At 55.5% G+C, this 16,026-nt stretch overlaps 1 protein-coding gene across 1 annotated transcript; it reads right to left on the bottom strand.

Annotated features, from left to right (window-relative positions):
* Positions 1 to 1,525: 1,525 nt before the first annotated feature.
* ARHGEF37 (Rho guanine nucleotide exchange factor 37) lies at positions 1,526 to 15,223 on the bottom strand. The gene is made up of 13 exons (XM_054389270.1): positions 15,164 to 15,223; positions 11,236 to 11,451; positions 10,737 to 10,860; positions 10,170 to 10,317; positions 9,088 to 9,287; positions 8,359 to 8,489; positions 7,727 to 7,831; positions 5,767 to 5,877; positions 4,250 to 4,579; positions 3,293 to 3,421; positions 2,728 to 2,923; positions 2,110 to 2,282; positions 1,526 to 1,735 (listed from the first exon to the last, which is right to left on the bottom strand). The coding sequence occupies exons 2-13, from the start codon at positions 11,437 to 11,439 to the stop codon at positions 1,526 to 1,528; spliced, it is 2,061 nt and encodes a 686-aa protein (XP_054245245.1). The 5' UTR covers positions 11,440 to 11,451; positions 15,164 to 15,223.
* Between the last annotated feature and the right edge of the window lie 803 nt (positions 15,224 to 16,026).

The following is a 16,026-nucleotide window of genomic DNA, read 5'->3' as shown; positions in this document are numbered from 1 at the left end:
GAATTTCCCTCGGATGCCCTGCCAGTGCTGCCGTGAGCACAGCTCCCTGCCCTGAACTCCACCAGCATCATGTAACAGCGCAGCATAAGAGCAAGCCATGGGGAAACCGAGGCACAGAGCTGTGATGCCTCCAGCAGGGGAGGCAGGGAGCACTGTCTCTGTTCCCAGATCAAATCTTGGGTCAGGGGCCGACTGACTCGAGTTGGTTCTCCCCAAAACCTGTCGCATGGGGCCTGAGCATGGGGAGCAGACGTGTATCAAACCGCTGCACGTTCGTGTGGGTCGACAATGGGGACAGGGTAGAGGCCCGGGAGCTGTGCTGGCGGTTCTCAGCCCCAAGCGGCACAGGCTGGAAGGGAAGCAGCGCACAGCGCGCCTCGGACCGGATGATCTCAAAGGTCTTTTCCGCCCCAAGCCATTCTGCGATCCCGCCGCTGCCCCGGCTCCCCCCAGCGCCGCCGCCTCGGGCCGCGCCGCGCCGCGCCGCCCAAGGGCACGCAGTCTCCACCTCTGCAGCCTCCCAGCGCCCGAACCAGCGCTCCCAGCGCCCTGAACCACAGCTCCCGTTGCCCCGAACCGGTGCCCTAGTACCCCGAACCAGCGCTCCCAGCGCCCCGCCGAGGCATCGGGCGGGCGGCTCTGCCACCTTGCGGCCGAGCTGCCACCGCGCTGGTTTAGCACAGCCCCGCGTCACGGCCCCGAGTCGGGGGGACCGTCGGCACAGGAGGGGCACAGGAGACAGCGAAATATATTATAACGTCAGCACAGGGTCACACGGAACAGCGCGGGTGGCGTACACAGCACTTCGCATCACCGCAGCTCCAAGTGCCCCGGGAATGGCTCAGTGGCATCAGCCCCACTGCGCTGCGAGCGGACACCAGGAGAGGTGTTTACTGGCCAGGAGGGCTGGGGTCCTCCCCGTCGCTGACGCTGTCGGGAACTTTAGCAGTACATGAAGGCTGCACTACCAAAGGGACCACAATGGCACACCAGGGTGTGGACCCAGGCAGGTGTGACACTGTGGTGAGGAGCCAGGACTCATGTCTCCAGAGGTGCTCCACCTCACTCTGCGTTCATACCAGCACTGTGCCCAAAGCCCCTTCCCAAGAGCCCTAGATGCCCTGTGACAGGTTGAAGAGCCCCTCTGCAGCACTGCACCCTTTGCAGCTCCATCATGATGTAATTGGGAACAACGCTCTCCCATCACCCCTAGGGATATTTTTGTCCCTGACATGGATTTCAGAAAGTCCCTGGAAAACTGCAGCCACCTGCCATCACTCCCTCATGCTCCTTTCCTTTGTGGGACATAGCACCCTCACACCACCCCATCATAACATCTTCCTGACTGCCGTCCCTTGCATCTACATGCCCCGGGCTGTATTCTGCCAGCTGCTTCCCACCACTTTCTAAGCTTGGGGCCATCACAACCACCCCACTCCAGCATCTCCCATGATCAGTTGTCAGGTGCCAAGCGGATAGCTCTCATCCGATTAGGCCTGTGCCCCTGCGTGCAGGCTGGCCACGCTCACACAGGCAAGCTCCAGCCCATAGGCTCCTGCATGGGGACGGTCACCAGGTAGTTGGAGGGCACATAGCCCTTCTGGCCATTCACCTCCACCAGGCTCCACTCCTTGCTCCCTTTCTTGTCATGTGGCTCCAGCACCACCACAGGCTGCCCTGCCTGGAGGCTGACCTCCTGCGGACTCCTGGCTGCGAAGGAGAAGCCGGCAACCACCTAAAAAAGGCAGAAGGAGGGAGGAATCCCTTGCTGGAAACAAGAGCCAAAGGAGGAAAGGACATACATGGCAGGGCAGGACTTAAAGGAGACATGGAAGTCATTTCCAAGGGGCCAGGATAGTACTACCATCAATGAAGGGACACAGAGCGTCCCACCAAGCACAGTTTTCTTGCTCTGTCCACCCTAGGTCCCAGCAAGGTCGACACCAGGGGTTGTGACACTCTCCTGCTAGGCACAAGGCTACATATGTATGACCACCTGTGTGCTAGAAAAGCAGGCCCACCTTCCCACCCACACACTGCAAGCACAGCAACTAGCATGGAGCTGGTGGGATGGGTAAGAATGGCTCTGAGAGGTGTCCCCACTCTCACCTGGAAAGCTGGGGTAAAGGTGGCCACCTGGGGTCTGGGAGCTTCAGGTAACACATACGAATGTCGTCTTCTCTCTGTGCTGCTTTCCAGGTCTTGCACCTGCATCCCAGGCTGCTGGCCTTGTACTGGGTAATAGGGCTGGAGTTTTCCAGCAGGTACAAACCCTCGGGGACCTGGAGGACATGCACACACACAGGTCATGAGGTCTTGTTGCCTGCCACATGTAGGAGAGAGGAATGGCACATGGAGGAGAGAGGAACAGCAATTTGGCTGTTGCTTGGAAGCAGTGCATCCCTGTTCAAACTGATCCATCACTAGGGGACATCCAGCAACACCTCCCCACAAAGGAGGTTTCAAGACATTTCTGTGTGCATGGGGTTCTCCTTTTCCAGCCATGATGAGCCACAAGTGCTCCCTCATGTGGAAACCTGAACTTTACAGAAAACGGCTATGGGTGCAGCTGGCAAGGCAGAGGTGGGTTTGGGCTGAGCAAACCCTGAGAGGGAGTACCCAGGAGGCAATGGCCTGCTGCTTCATCCAAGAGGAGGAAGTGGTTTGGATTTGGTTTCTGACCCTGGTGCTGAGGCCGGGAGAGGCTTCCCGTAGCACTCACAATACCTCCAGCATCCACCAGCCATCTGTTTGTGTTCCCCTTAGTGTCCACACTTTGCAGCAGAGCTACAATTTGTCCCCTGTGCAAGGTCAGGTCCAAGTCTTTGCTGCCACTGATGTTGCTTGTCACTTGGTAAAGTTTGTCTGGGCCATGCTTGCTCACAAGTGAAAGGATCTTCCGCTCCTCAGCAGGGGTCAGAGGCTAGTGGGGAGCAAAAGACACAAGAGCACTTGATGAGACAAGCGGGAGACTGAAGCCCTCCAAGTGCATGTACTCCTCTTTATGCAGGATCACATCCCAGTGAGCAGTTAGGGGAGAAACTCCTTCACACTATCTCCTCTACCTCATGGTTTGGAGACAAGTGTCCAGAACCAGAAGAGGTGAAACTATTTCATCCCTGGTTATTTCCATCCAGGTGCCATCAGAGTCTTAAGGAAAATATTGTGCCTATGCCAACCCCTGTGCCACTTTCTTAGCCAGCCTCCCCCTCAAAGAAATGTTCTGCACTGGGAAGCCACAGTCCTAGCTCTTCCTACAGCCAGACTGAGAAATCCCTTTCCCATCTCCTACCTGTGTCACAGGGCTTGGAGTGACTGTCTCAAATGTCTTGCAGAAGGTACGGAGCTGAGCACCAGACTGCTCCAATGTGTCTTCCACCATCTTCCTGAAACTGGGCAGAGGCATGTGGCCATGGGGCATCTGTGAAGACAGACCCTGAGATCAGAAAGGGCCCTGGGGAGAGGAAACACTGTGGGTATTGTCAAAAGAAAAGAATCACGAAAAAGAAAGGTGAGAAAGCAAGAGAAGAGACCTTGTCACTAAATATGCAAGGAGAACTGCTCTTTGGCATTGAGCCACGTGCCCTGGGCAGGGCAGTCATACACAGGGCTCTTGGGTCTACCCAACCCACTGCAGCAGTCCCTGGGACCTGATCTCTTGTCCCATCAGTTTGCCCATCTGACTAAGAAGGGAGACAGGTAGATGTAGTTCTGGGGGTAGATGCCTGCAGTGTAAGCATCCCAGACTGAGCAAGGGGAATCCACCCTCATGACTAAATATGTATGAGCAGGTGTCTGAGAAGATACCTCCACACTGCTGCTTCTTATTCTCATCTTGTCACAGGTCAGGCCAGGGCCATGCTCTGCCCCAGTGCTCTAGACTGGCCTGAACCACCACATTTGCAAATGTCAGGTTCAAAGAGTGCTGTGCAGTGAAGGGTCCTGAGAGATATCTCCCGTGGGATGGAGGTTTGAGGGATGCTTGTTCCTGAGACCAGGAGCTCCCTCTCTCCTCCTTGGCTTCCAAGTACAGAGCTCTTGGGAGCTCAGAATTAGCACTCATCTCTCATGCAGCACATCAATGAATTACCAGTGCTGTCCTCAAAGCAGGACAGTTGCTAGGACTAAAGAAGAGAGAGTTTGGCTTTCCCCAAGCCTGACATCCAAGTGATGTTCCAAACGTGAAGAAGGTAGATCTGGCTCATCAGGTATGCCAGTTTGAGCACACACACCAAGGAAATGCTCGCACCTGCTCTAGCTCCTTTTCTGCCTGGTGCAGAACCTGGGCAGCCAAATCCCATTGCAGAGCACTGAAGGAGCACAGAATCTGTCCCAGGAGCTCTAGAGCCACCTGGTTGAACCGTGGAAGCTCAGCCACGAGCAGGGAATTGATGGCGAGGTAGGTGTTCATGGCTGCCTCCTCGTCGTATGTCACACTGCCCATCTCACTCTTCCGCTCCTGAATCTCCTCATAGTCCAGCAGCTTGTCCAGGCGCTTCTTGACCAGCTGTTGTGGCCCCACCAGCATGTCTGAGAGGCTGCAGAGGGGCTGGTAAACCAGCCTGTCCAGCCGTCGCTTCTGTGGGATGCAACATAGATCTTGATGTGAGCCCCTCAGGCAGCCCAGCTGTCTGCACAGGGCACTCTCTGACACAGGAGAAAAGGCTCCTGGACCTGTTGGAGGGCTTGTGTGGAGTGGGGACCATTTGAGATACCCTTCCCTGGAGGCACATAAGGTGCTGACTGAAGCAACCCCTTGGTAGAGAACAGTCACGCATGCTGTGATTCCATGCAGATTCTCGGGTAGGACCCTCATGCACAAGGTCCCACGGGCCAAAGAAGGTTCTGCAGCGACTGCCCCATGCAGGTCATAGCACCCTAGTTTGATGGAGTCCCTCAGCCCAAGGTCTATGTAGTTATCCTACATAGCTGCCCTCCCTCCCCATGATGGCACTCCCTGGGGACACTGTCATCCAGGTGTGGGGCTCAGACTGCCCAGCCCCACTCTTCACTGCTCAGGAAAGCTTCCTGACTGCATTCACCACCCCAAGAGGGAGTCCTGGAGAACCAGATAGGGTTGTTGGAAGGAGACCATGGTGTGCCCTTGGGCTCCCAGAGGCAAGTATGGATGCCCACAAGGTGTGGGTAGGTTAGGCTGAGGTTTGGTGGCAGACACCTTGTGTGAGTCAGATAAACAGTACGCCTGGTTCCCCACCTGTCTGCATGGCTGGCTGTGAACACGTCAGAGCCCTGAAGGAGCAAAGTCTTCAATGGCCCACAGCAGTCTCACTTGAGTCCTCCATTCACACCCCTACCCACAGCCCATTTAAGGGCCTTCAGCTGCTACTTGAGCATTGCTATGTGTGAGATGGTTTCTGGCTCTACCTCCTGGGTGAAACTTGGACCTCTGCTGTAGGCAGCTCAGCTCCTGGACCAATCCTTCAGATGGACATTGCAGCTTTTCTCCAGCCCTGGATGGACTTTAGAGGTGTGCTCTAGCCATGTCTCCTTGTGTTTCCTGGATGGACCATGGAGATGGTTCTTCAATTCATATGTCTCGGGCTGCTGACAGACCCTGTTACCTGCCTCTTTGTGTTCAGGCCCCAGGGGACTGTGCCTGGGGTGAAGATGTTGCCTGCTCTTGGGTCCCTCTCAGCTGTTGGCTGCCATGTGTTGGAATCAGCCTCTGCTGTAACCTGGCAGAAAGTCTTGAGAGCAATGTTTGGCTGTGACCCTGAAGGAGATATACAGGGAAGGAGCACTCACAAACTCTGGGAAAACAGCGCAATGGAGATACTCTGCAAAGCGGTGGTACTGTTGGGCAGGTCCCTCATCAATCTGCAGATCACACTTGTGTGGGGTGGGCAACAGGAACGCCTGGAATAGAGAAAGCCATCAGACTTGACCTGCAGAAGCTGCCCAACACTAGCTAACCCATTTGTAACCTATGCCTGTGTTCCCAGAGACATACCAATGCCCCAGCTTGGGTGCTCTGTGTAGCAAACTAGTGGAATTGATACTCTGGGCTACTCTTGTCTGTAAGCCCAGGAGCTCCATGGAGTTTCTTGTATTTGTGTACAAAATCTTCCCACCAGCTCTGCCTGGAGAGTAAGACTGGTGAGAAAGGAAAGCAGCTAGGGATGGCTTGGGTAGATGCTCCTCTGCTTTGAGAGGCTTTGCTCTAATGTTAACACTGTGGGCAGCAATTTCCTTCCTGCCTGGAGACAGATTTTGAATCACAATCTCTAGACCCAGAGGAAAAAGCACCCAATTCCCAGAGCCCCAGCCTGGATCTGGTGCCAAGGGAAGCCTGGGCTCAGCTTCACTGCCCCTTAGAGCACTGCTCCTGAAGTCAGTCCTCGAGCAGCAGGGCCTGCCATCAGCCTCTAAGAATGCCCTGATCTCTGTCCTAAATCCTGTCTTTTTACATGTGGTCATGTTTAGGAGACCCTTCATTTGTAGCCCTCCTTGCCACAGGAGAGACTGGAGACAGGCATCTAAAAGGGAAAAGGGATTGACCCTTTGAGGAGCTGGTGACAGCTCAGACCTGAGTGCTTGCTGCAAGCTTACAGGGGCTCCTACACAAGCAGAGGAAGCTGTGATGATCTTCTACAAACAAAAAATTGCCACTCATTGTGGTGAGGGCACTGGTACAGACAGATGCAGAAGAGGGAAGTGCCAGTCAGAGCAAATAGAGGCCAAGCTGTGTCTGCTCTATGAGACAATATCTTCATTGGCAGATGTCTTAGAGAAGCTTTCAGAAGGAGGGAGACAGGGCATACATGCATGCAGCCCCACCTTTCCCCACTAGCAGCTCCTCTGAAGCTTCATCCAAGCTCCAGCATGACTCCTAACCACAACTTATTATCTAGGCTGCTCAGACTGTTTGCAGACACTTGATGTTCTGGCTGAAGGCAAGAAGCTGGCTTACAGAGATGCAGCTCACCGGGGGGCAGTGCCAGGCAGGTCCTGAGGAGCACTTGATGTCTCAAGGAATGGTCATACCCTACTCTGCTAGCTGACATCACATCTCACTGTCCTACAGATTGCCATCCCCATGTTTTCTATTCTAATCCAATTATACTTTTTTTTTTTTTTTTTTTTTTGAGCTACAGGGAGTCTCTGTCCCCTTGTCCTCCTTCCCACTCCTATTTGGAGTGGAAAGTACTCCTTGTCAGTACTTTCATGCCAAGGTCTTTCCAGCCCTTGAATTGCTGCTTTCTGAACCCTCTGCCAGTTCCTGAGACTTTCCTGGTAACAGTGTCTGGGGATTTCAAGTTTTGCCATTGCTCATACTTTCATTTCCCTCAAATGCACCAAGGGATTTCCATGAGAAAAATCACAGCAGCTATTCAATCAGGATGTTTCAGAAGGGAATCTTGCCGTTTCCTTGATTTGGAAACACTTCTGCCTTAAACCAGTTATGCAAGAATTCTCAGGCTGAACAGCACTTAGCCTTCTCAGCTATTTAATGCCATGAAACGGTGATCAGTTTAAGGACTGATTAGTCTCAAATGACACCCAGCTCAGACTGTGTCAACAAAGCCTTGACTTTGTTTTAAGCTCTGCTGGATCTGAGTGATCCCCGACACATCTTTAGCTGAGAAAGGCAAGTCACTGACCAACCCCAACCGACACTGCTTTCAATAGGGCTTGAAAGTATTCTGCAACTCAAGAAAGGATTCTGAGATCTGGGCCAACCCCCTACACATTATCAGGGTTTTACCTCTAAATGGCCCAGGTAGGATGCCACGTTCTCCTTCAGAACAGCCACACTGGAGACCACACACTGGAACTTCTCCTCCAGGTCATCATACTCTCTGTCCTCTGTCTGTAAGGCAAGGGGCAGCTTATCCCCAGCACAGGCAGGCCAGGAAATGCCTCAGGCAGGGCTGATGCCTCTCGCTGGGTAGTAGTCAGGCACTTGCTTAAAGTTCACTGTGCTGGGCAGGAGAGACCCTGAGAGGCTCTGGGAATCTGAAAAGTGCCAAGATCTAGGGTTCTTGGAAGACATGGGGAAAGAGGGCTTTTGGTGTGGCTGCGATGCTGGAGAACACGAGGATTTTTCCTCTCCCTGCAGTGCCTGAGAATCCTGTGGATACTTTGGGGGAGCCCCAAAGCACTCCCCCCCCCCCCCCCCCCCCACTCTGCCGGCCCGGATTGGAGCCGTGCTCAAGATTCTCGGCAATGCGGCTGCGGCTCCTGTGGCAGCGAGAGCCACTGGGTGTCAGCATTGGCCGCACCAGCTCGGCTCCGCGCTCCCTCTGCGGGAAGAGCCCTCGGGAGCCAGCGAAAAGCTGCAGAGACGACCCAAGCTGAGGCAGCAGGTCTGCGGGAGGCGGAGTGCGGGGTGCTCACCTTGGCCACGATGCCAGCCTCCTGCATGAGGAGCCGGCTCAGCCGTGTGGTCTTCTTGGCGATGGAGTGCGTGTTGAGGCGCGCCAGGCGCTCCCGCAGCGTCAGGTGCTCAGCCTTGTTGTATTTGGTTGCTGCCTCGGGTGGGGGCGCACAAGGTGGGAGAGGAAAAGATAAGAACAGTAAGCTTGAGGGCAACCTCCTCAGCAGCCTGAGCGGGCAACACAGGCGAGCAGCAGCGAAAGCCCCAGGGATGACAAGTTGTGATCAGCAAGATAGGTATAACCCACAGCAGAGAAGGGAAGCCTGGGGGGAAAGTGCTGTGAAAACCAAAAAAGAAGAGGGAGCTGCTGTTTGTGGGGAGTTTGATTTCTCCTATCCCAAGGTCACGACTTTTCCTCTGTTCCCCCGCTTCAGGAATGCAGATAGACTGGTTTTGTGCTTAGTGCCCCCCATGCCACCCTGCTCCTGCAGCCTCCAGTTTTGCTCAGGGTGGCATTTTCAGGATCAGAGCAATGCCCAGAGCTGCCTGCACCGTGCCAGAGCTGCCTGCAGGAGTCTGCAGCTCCACCAGGCAAGACAGGTGGAGGGCAAGAAAGCTCTGAACTGGTTTAAGTAGGAATTAATGCAATACCAAGAGCAGACTGCTGGGGTTAGGATGGGGCTTCCCAGACACCATGTCCCGTGCCTTTACCATACTCCCTGCCTGTGCCATGCCCTCTGCCCGCTTACCTACTTCTCTGTGCCGTTTGTACTCGTTGATGTTGGCATTGACTTGAAGCATAGCTCGAACAGCTGCCTGCAGGGCTGGGTAGGCGCTGGCACTGGTAGGAGTGTTCTCCAGCATCTTCCCCAGCAGCAGTGGGTATTTGGTGACCCTCTGCACTGGCATCACCAGGAAGAAGCTGAGGTCTGATGCACCTGTGTGAGGCCTGATGGAGAGCGGAACTGCTCAAGGCTGGCATGGAGGGCTGCTTGCCTGCCCCACCACTACTCCCAGCTTCTCTGAGAGCATTTTGAGGAGACAGCAGCCCCTCTTCAGCTACAGGGGAGTTTTCCTGCCTTGGACCCACACAGGAGCTGTGAAGCCATGAGAGGTTCCTGGCTATGAACCCCTGTCCCCTGCCAGCTGCAGGGCGACCCACCCAGGGAGCGCTGGCAGTGGGACGCCATCCCCACAGGCTGTGCCAGCCCCGGGCAAGTGCACTGCCCTCCTGAACAGTGCTGCCCTTGTCTAGCTGGGAGGCACGGGATCGGCGCTTGCTCCAGTGGCAGTGGGGAGGGAGAGTGAGGGCAAAGCAAAGTGCAGGCAGGCTGCAGGCAGGACTACCCTTTTACCTGCACCCAAGGCATCCTCATTTGAGAGTCACAACATCTGTGCTCTTAAACAGCACCAATTCCTAGCATCTCCTTTGCTGCCACTCCTGCTTCTTCTGGCCCAACCATGTTTGTGACACCCTTGACAGTTCATGAGGAGTTTGGAAGGTCCCCTAAGGTCTCTCTGGTCAAGCTGGGGAACATCTGTCTTCCGTGGCCACAGCCTCTTGGGGTCTTGAGCTGGCAGGAGCTGTGAGTGCCACGCTATCCCTTGTTTTGGGGTCCATGATAAAAGACCACAAACCTGCAGTGCCCCTTTAGTAAATGGTGCCAAGGATGTGCCAAGGATGTGCCAAAGACTACACCAAACAATGCCACATACTAGACTCAGCCTGGTAGCATATATTCATGCAGCCAGCTTGTCCACAGAGGAGAAGGGAAAGACCAGTACATAAAACAGGGAGAGGGAGGTGGTAGCCTCAGCAGCAGGTACCTACACTGTTGCATTCAGGGTCTCCAAGATCTCTTTCTGCAGCCTGGGGTCCTTGTGGTAGCTCTCCACCAGCAGGAGGGCATGATCATAGCTGGCACAGTAGATCTTGTAGACGTTCTCCATCTCTTCCTTGAACTCCTGGAACAGGGTGCCTGGGAAAGGAGAGTGAGGCTGGAAAAGATGGTCCTTTCATATGTCCTCAGAAAGGTGGAGGTATCTTTTCAGCCTGCTGGAAGGTTGAATCTAGCAGAGTAGTTCCAGTTGAACCTGACAGTGCAGTTCTCTGCACCCTGTGCACCTGAGCTAAGCTGGGCATGATTCTGTCCTGCTCCCCCCCCTCATTTTTTAAAGGTTGGGTAGGTCTGTCTTGCCCCTGTGAAGTGGACAGGGGTGGCTGCTTGTGGATGATGGTGTGCAAGCAGCAGCACTTCCTGGAGCTAAGGGAGGTACAGGAGGTGTCTGGGCAGGTGGACTGGGGGCTGCATTCAGGCATAGCACCGGCAGTGGAACTGCCAGCATCAGCAAAGGCATGGGGTAATTGTGGGTCAGCCCTCAGCACTGCACCACTTACTGATGCAGAGCAGCTGCTCGTGCTCCTGGGTGGCCACAGCCTCAAGACCCTTCAGAAACCGTCTGGAGATGTGAAGGATGTCATCGATGTTAGAGAAGAGTCCTTCCAGGTCAAGATCAGGCAGCTGAAGGGAACAAAGATGCCTTAGGGTAAGTCAGATACATAAGACAGAAGTGGATCATATGTTGCAACACCCAAGGAGATGGAACAATGCTCTGTTTCAGGAATCATTAGGGATGCTGAGACTTGATTGTGCTCCTCAGTGGGGCAATGAGTTTTTTCCATGTTACAGCTGCATGGTTAAAGCTGTAGGATGGCTATCCTGGGTCAAAACTAATGTTCATCCAACCTAAGAACCTCAGCTAATGAATGGGAGCTGAGGAAGGTTGAAGGTGAGTACATGGTGACCTCCCTATAGTGATTCAGGCATCTTGCAGCACTTGACAGATTCACTCTACAGTCTCCAGGCCCTGGGTGGGGGTCATGTACCCCCTCTCACCTGCTTTTTTTGGAGGTGTGCCCGGATGTCCAACACACAGAACTGAATGTTGTGGACATAACTGGCCTCAGTGGTGATGAGCTCCTCCACAGCCAGCCGCTGGTTCAGCTCCATTTTGTCACAAGGTACCACCTCCTCATAGATGGTCCTCTCATTCTCAGTTGCGTCCTCAGCATCAGGCTCTGCCCTGTGGGTGCTTGCCATCTCAGCAGAACACTCTGCAGGGGGTGGCAGAGGGTCAGGGACAAGCTGTAGCAAAGACAGCCCCAGGACCAGTGTTCTGGTGCCCAATTCAGCTCAGTGCCTCCCCTGTTCCATCCCCTGTGCTGGGGCTAGTCTCAGCACATCCCCAGGGACACTCAAGCCATCTGCATTTAAAAGGAAGGTGTCACTTTATAAAACCATAAACCAATAAAGCCCTGCAAGCCAGCAGTGGGCTGGCTATGGAGGGCAGACACCCACGTGTGGCAGGCAGGGACATGCCACACACACCCGTGCCCAAATTCCAGCAGTACATGCAGGGAAGGGAAAGGAAGCTGCAGTTGCTGCAGGGGCCCAGCACCACTCGCCCATCCCTGGGACTGCGCAGGTGCTGGTTCCCAGAAGCACATTGGGTTTGCCACCTTCGCTCCCACTCCTTGCTGCCAGGGCGAGCTGTACCCTCCCCGCCTTGGCTGCTGCCACCTGGCACATTGCCTCGCCTTCAAGAGTCCTATTCAAAGGACAAAGAATGCTTTTGCAGTGCTTGAAAAATACTCTTCTGTTGCAGGGAGAGATGATTTACAAGTGACAGGGATGGGGGAGAAGCAGGCAAAGCCTTGGGCACCTCTGCCAGAGACACAGCCCCCAGTGCGCAATGCCTGTGCCCTGCCCAGCACAGACTGCTCCTCTCTCCTCTGCCTATGGAGATCAAGAAAATTCAGAGCTGATTCATGCAACTTCCTTCTCAGGGAACACCCTCTGCTCTGACTGATACCAAGGAGGATGGAGCAGCTCTCAAAGCATCATGCATAGTGCTTGGTCCCAGACAGGAGGCCTTGATAGAGAGACACAGCAAAGCCCATGCCAGCCCACCGCACAGCTCAGCTTAGTCCAGGCCCTGGCCAGGGGCAGAGATGCTGTCAGGTGGCCTGTCAGTGGAGCCTGTGGAGGAGGTGGCTCGGTATGATAAAAGCAAGACAGCACAAGCAGCAGCGGGGGGAAGGCAGCTCTGCCTCTGCCACTTGCCCAGCCGGTGCCGATCTCCACACTTGACTGTCAGCCAGGCCATGACATGCCACAGCCCCTGACACCTGCAGAAAGAGCAGGGAGAGGGGCTGACAGGACAGCCCAAGTCTCCACTTGGGGATGGGTCCAGCTAACAAGCAGGTAATGCAATCACAATCACCAGGTTGGGTGAATGTCACCTTCTGGTGCATGTCCACTGCTCAGCTGGAGGAGAGCTGAGCTTGGCACAGCCAGAAAATGCATGTGAGAAGGTATGGGACCTTCACATGCCTTACAGGGACATGTTACCCTGCCAGCTGTCTGTCATTGTGGATTTGGCTGCTGCCCCTGACTATGGCATTGCATTGGCCACTGCCAGACACAGAGAGTAGCAAACACTCTCCTGTGCCCCTTTAGGTGTCTCAGAAGCATGCAGACGGAAGGATGTTCATCATGGACTATCGGATAGGCCTAGTGTCCTCTGCCAGGAACTGACAGCCAAATCCTCACTCAGAGTAGGCGCTGCAGTAAAGGAAGAGTAAAGTGAGAGATGTGAGAGATGCCCTGCGGCTCAGGGGCATGCTGGCACTGAGATGTCACTCCTTGCTTCAGCAGCATCCCCCAGAGCATGTAACTGCTTTAGGAGTCCCCAACCTGAGGAAACCTCTTTCTCTCCCCTCACCCCCAAGGCCTGAAACATCATCACAACAGGGGAACTACAGGGGAAATGAAAATGAAGCATTTCTGGGCAGCGCTGGACCAGGCAGGGAGAGCAGGAGCAGGTTTCATTCCCCAGCTGCCTGCATTTGCCCTGTCACTGTCGCCTCGGTGGCTCCCAGCATTCCTGCCCGTAAAGCAGAGACAGGCAGCGCCCCCAGCCAGCACCCCACGACCCGCACCAGGCTTAGGGCAGGCAGCTCTCAGGGCAGTGCCACCTCCTCCGCCCCCTGATGCCCCGGCGTCACCTCCGCGTCCCGAACGCCCTGCTCTTACCTGCGGAGAGGCAGCGGCTGGTGCCGGGGAGCTGCGCCCGGCTGCAGCCGCGCTCCTGCCGCCTGCGGGCAGTTAATGATAAACTCGCCGCGCCGCAGTCGGGTGGCACGGCCGGTGTGGGCAGAACAGGCGAGACCCTGGCACGGGGGAGCTCCTGCCGTGGGGTGTCGGCCCCGTGCTCGCACCCAGCGCCGGGAACGGGGCCGCGGGCGGGCAGCGGCGGTCAGAGGAGCGGCGGCGCGGTCCCTGCGCAAGCCCGCGGTGGCGGAAGGCTGGCGGCCGGCCAGGCAGCAGGGCTGGCAGCGGCTGCTCGCCGCCTCCGCTGGCGGGCAGAGCTGGGAGGGAGGGGAGCTAGGGAAAGCGAGCCGGGGGAGCTGCTGCGGCAGTGGGGCGGTGGGATCCCGTCATCTGCAAGAGGAGCTAGTCCCCAAGTGCCTCACCTGGGTCTGTGTTAGCCCCCATCACGGGAGCCGCAGCCCCTTCTTTTCCCTTTGTCCATCCCAGTGTCCATCCCTCCATTCCCGTGTCCCCCTCGCCAACCACGGAACAGCACAGCCCCTAGCAGAGAAGCCCCCAGGGTCTTGGTGGCCTCTGCCGGGTGGCAGCTCTGAGGAGTGGGGTGGCTGAGGAGCAGGGGATGCACTGGCTCACTCCTGCTGTAAATGAAGTTTTCTGTGTCTTTATATGGCCTTGTTACAAGCTCCAGTGCATTGCCACCTCAGTGCCAGCCATGAGAGCCCAGATGATGCCCTGGTTCTCCCACACACAAACTTCCCTCATCATTATCCTGCAAGCAGGCATGCCGCAGCTGCATGCCCCTCTGCTCTGCCATTGCTTCCCAACTGCTCAGCCATGGAAAAAGCTTCAGAGCAAACAGAAAGGAAAACATAACCAAGGAAGTGGTTGCACAGATTGGGCCATTGGGAGCTGGTGGATGTTTGGCATGAAGTTGTTTTTCACTCGTGAGGTGTTTGCATCCTTATAAACAAGCTACTGAGAAAAGAGAGGCTGATCCGCAGTCAGCTCCCGCAGCTGGGAGCTCCTCCTCGGTCTAGCTGCAGGGAGGGGATGGCAGCACCTGTTTTTTTCCAGACTGACCCACGATGTCCAAAAAGTACCACAGTTAAAAGGACTTTGAATCTTTCAGTGACTCATGCAGGTCACAGGCAGTGGCTGTGTCTAAAGTCAAATCTCCTCACAGGCTAAGATGAGCTCTTTGGTGTAGCCCTTCCTTTCTGGGTCTATTGCTTCGAGTGTGACCAGCCATCCCAGCCAAGGTGCAGGGTCTGATGTGGGCTGGGCAGGGGAGCATGGGGGCCTGCATGCACCTACCCCACTGGCCAGCCTGCCTCATTGCCTTCCCTGCCTGCATCCTGTCAGCTGCACCCACAGAGGGGGTGAGTGCAGCTCAGTGGGGCTGAGCTGGGGATCCCAAGCTGAAAGCACGAAACATTCACCCTTGTCCCTGCACTAAAAGGATGTGGCAGCACAGGGGAGCAGTTGTGGATGGCTAAGAGGAGCAGCCACGTGGCAAGAGCCAGGGATGTGAAAAGGCAGAAGCACTAACACCTAGGCAGATCTTCAGTGGAGAAGCCAACACACAGCAACATCCCCTGTCCTGGTGGCTGGGGTAAAGCCACCTCATGAGGGGCTGATGCCAGTATGGACTTATGGAGAAACATGTTGCCATGGGAGTCATCTGCATGTGGCTGGGTAGCGAGGGTTTTACCTGGCTGTGGTCCTGGGAACACAGATGTCCTTCCTCCCTTGCAGGTGACAGCAGAGATTCAGTCCTCTCCTAGGCACTTTCTGAAGCAGTAGAACACCTGGGCAGGCAGCCTTTGGGCTGGCATCACAGCGATGTCAGCTCTCCAGTTCCATCCCTGGGCAGGCTCTCTTACTTCTCTGTCCAGTGAAGCCATCACACCTTGAATTTCATTACCATCACTTTCCTCCCATCAGCATCTTGTGATTGATTATGTCTGGGCGCAAACCACACTCCCACAGCTGCTGACAGAATCTGGCAGGGCTGTGTTCCCTCATCAGACATCATCCTTGCCTCACTGGGGCCAGGACAGTGGGGTGGCATCCCTGACTACCAGCTCCACCCCAGCCAGCTCACACTGTGGGTCATGCCTCAGGCATATTTCCCATTCCAGTTCAGTTTCTCAGATGCTGGTTAACCTGGCTCCAGTGGATTCCTTGCAGGATGGCCTCACTGTCAATCCCTGTGGGGAGCAGCTGACACCTCCTTCCCTTGGTGTGAGCTGTTTCCTTCCTGCTGTGCCACTGGCCCCACACTCCTTGTGTCCAGCCAGGGGCTGGGGCTACTGCAGCTCTGTTCAGCTTGCCTGGGTGGGTCAGGGACTGGCAGAAGTGTCACAGCGCTCTCACCTCCCCAGGGCTCCCCAGGGAGGTGTGAGAGCAGGCTGGCTGCCCTGGCCTGGCTCTCCTTACAAGGGGAAAGTAGATAGGCGCCAGCTGGTCGAGCAAAATTGTTTGTATTGCAGGGTGAGGCATTGTGCTCAGGTTAAGCCAAGCTAAAGGGTCCTAGTGGAGTGGGCTGTCCCTGACACTCTTGACATCAACACC

This window comes from Indicator indicator, chromosome 18 (genome assembly GCF_027791375.1).
Source record: "Indicator indicator isolate 239-I01 chromosome 18, UM_Iind_1.1, whole genome shotgun sequence".
NCBI lineage: Eukaryota > Metazoa > Chordata > Aves > Piciformes > Indicatoridae > Indicator > Indicator indicator.
The sequence above is the reverse complement of the archived record's forward strand: the minus strand, read 5'-3'. Positions and strand labels throughout refer to the sequence as shown.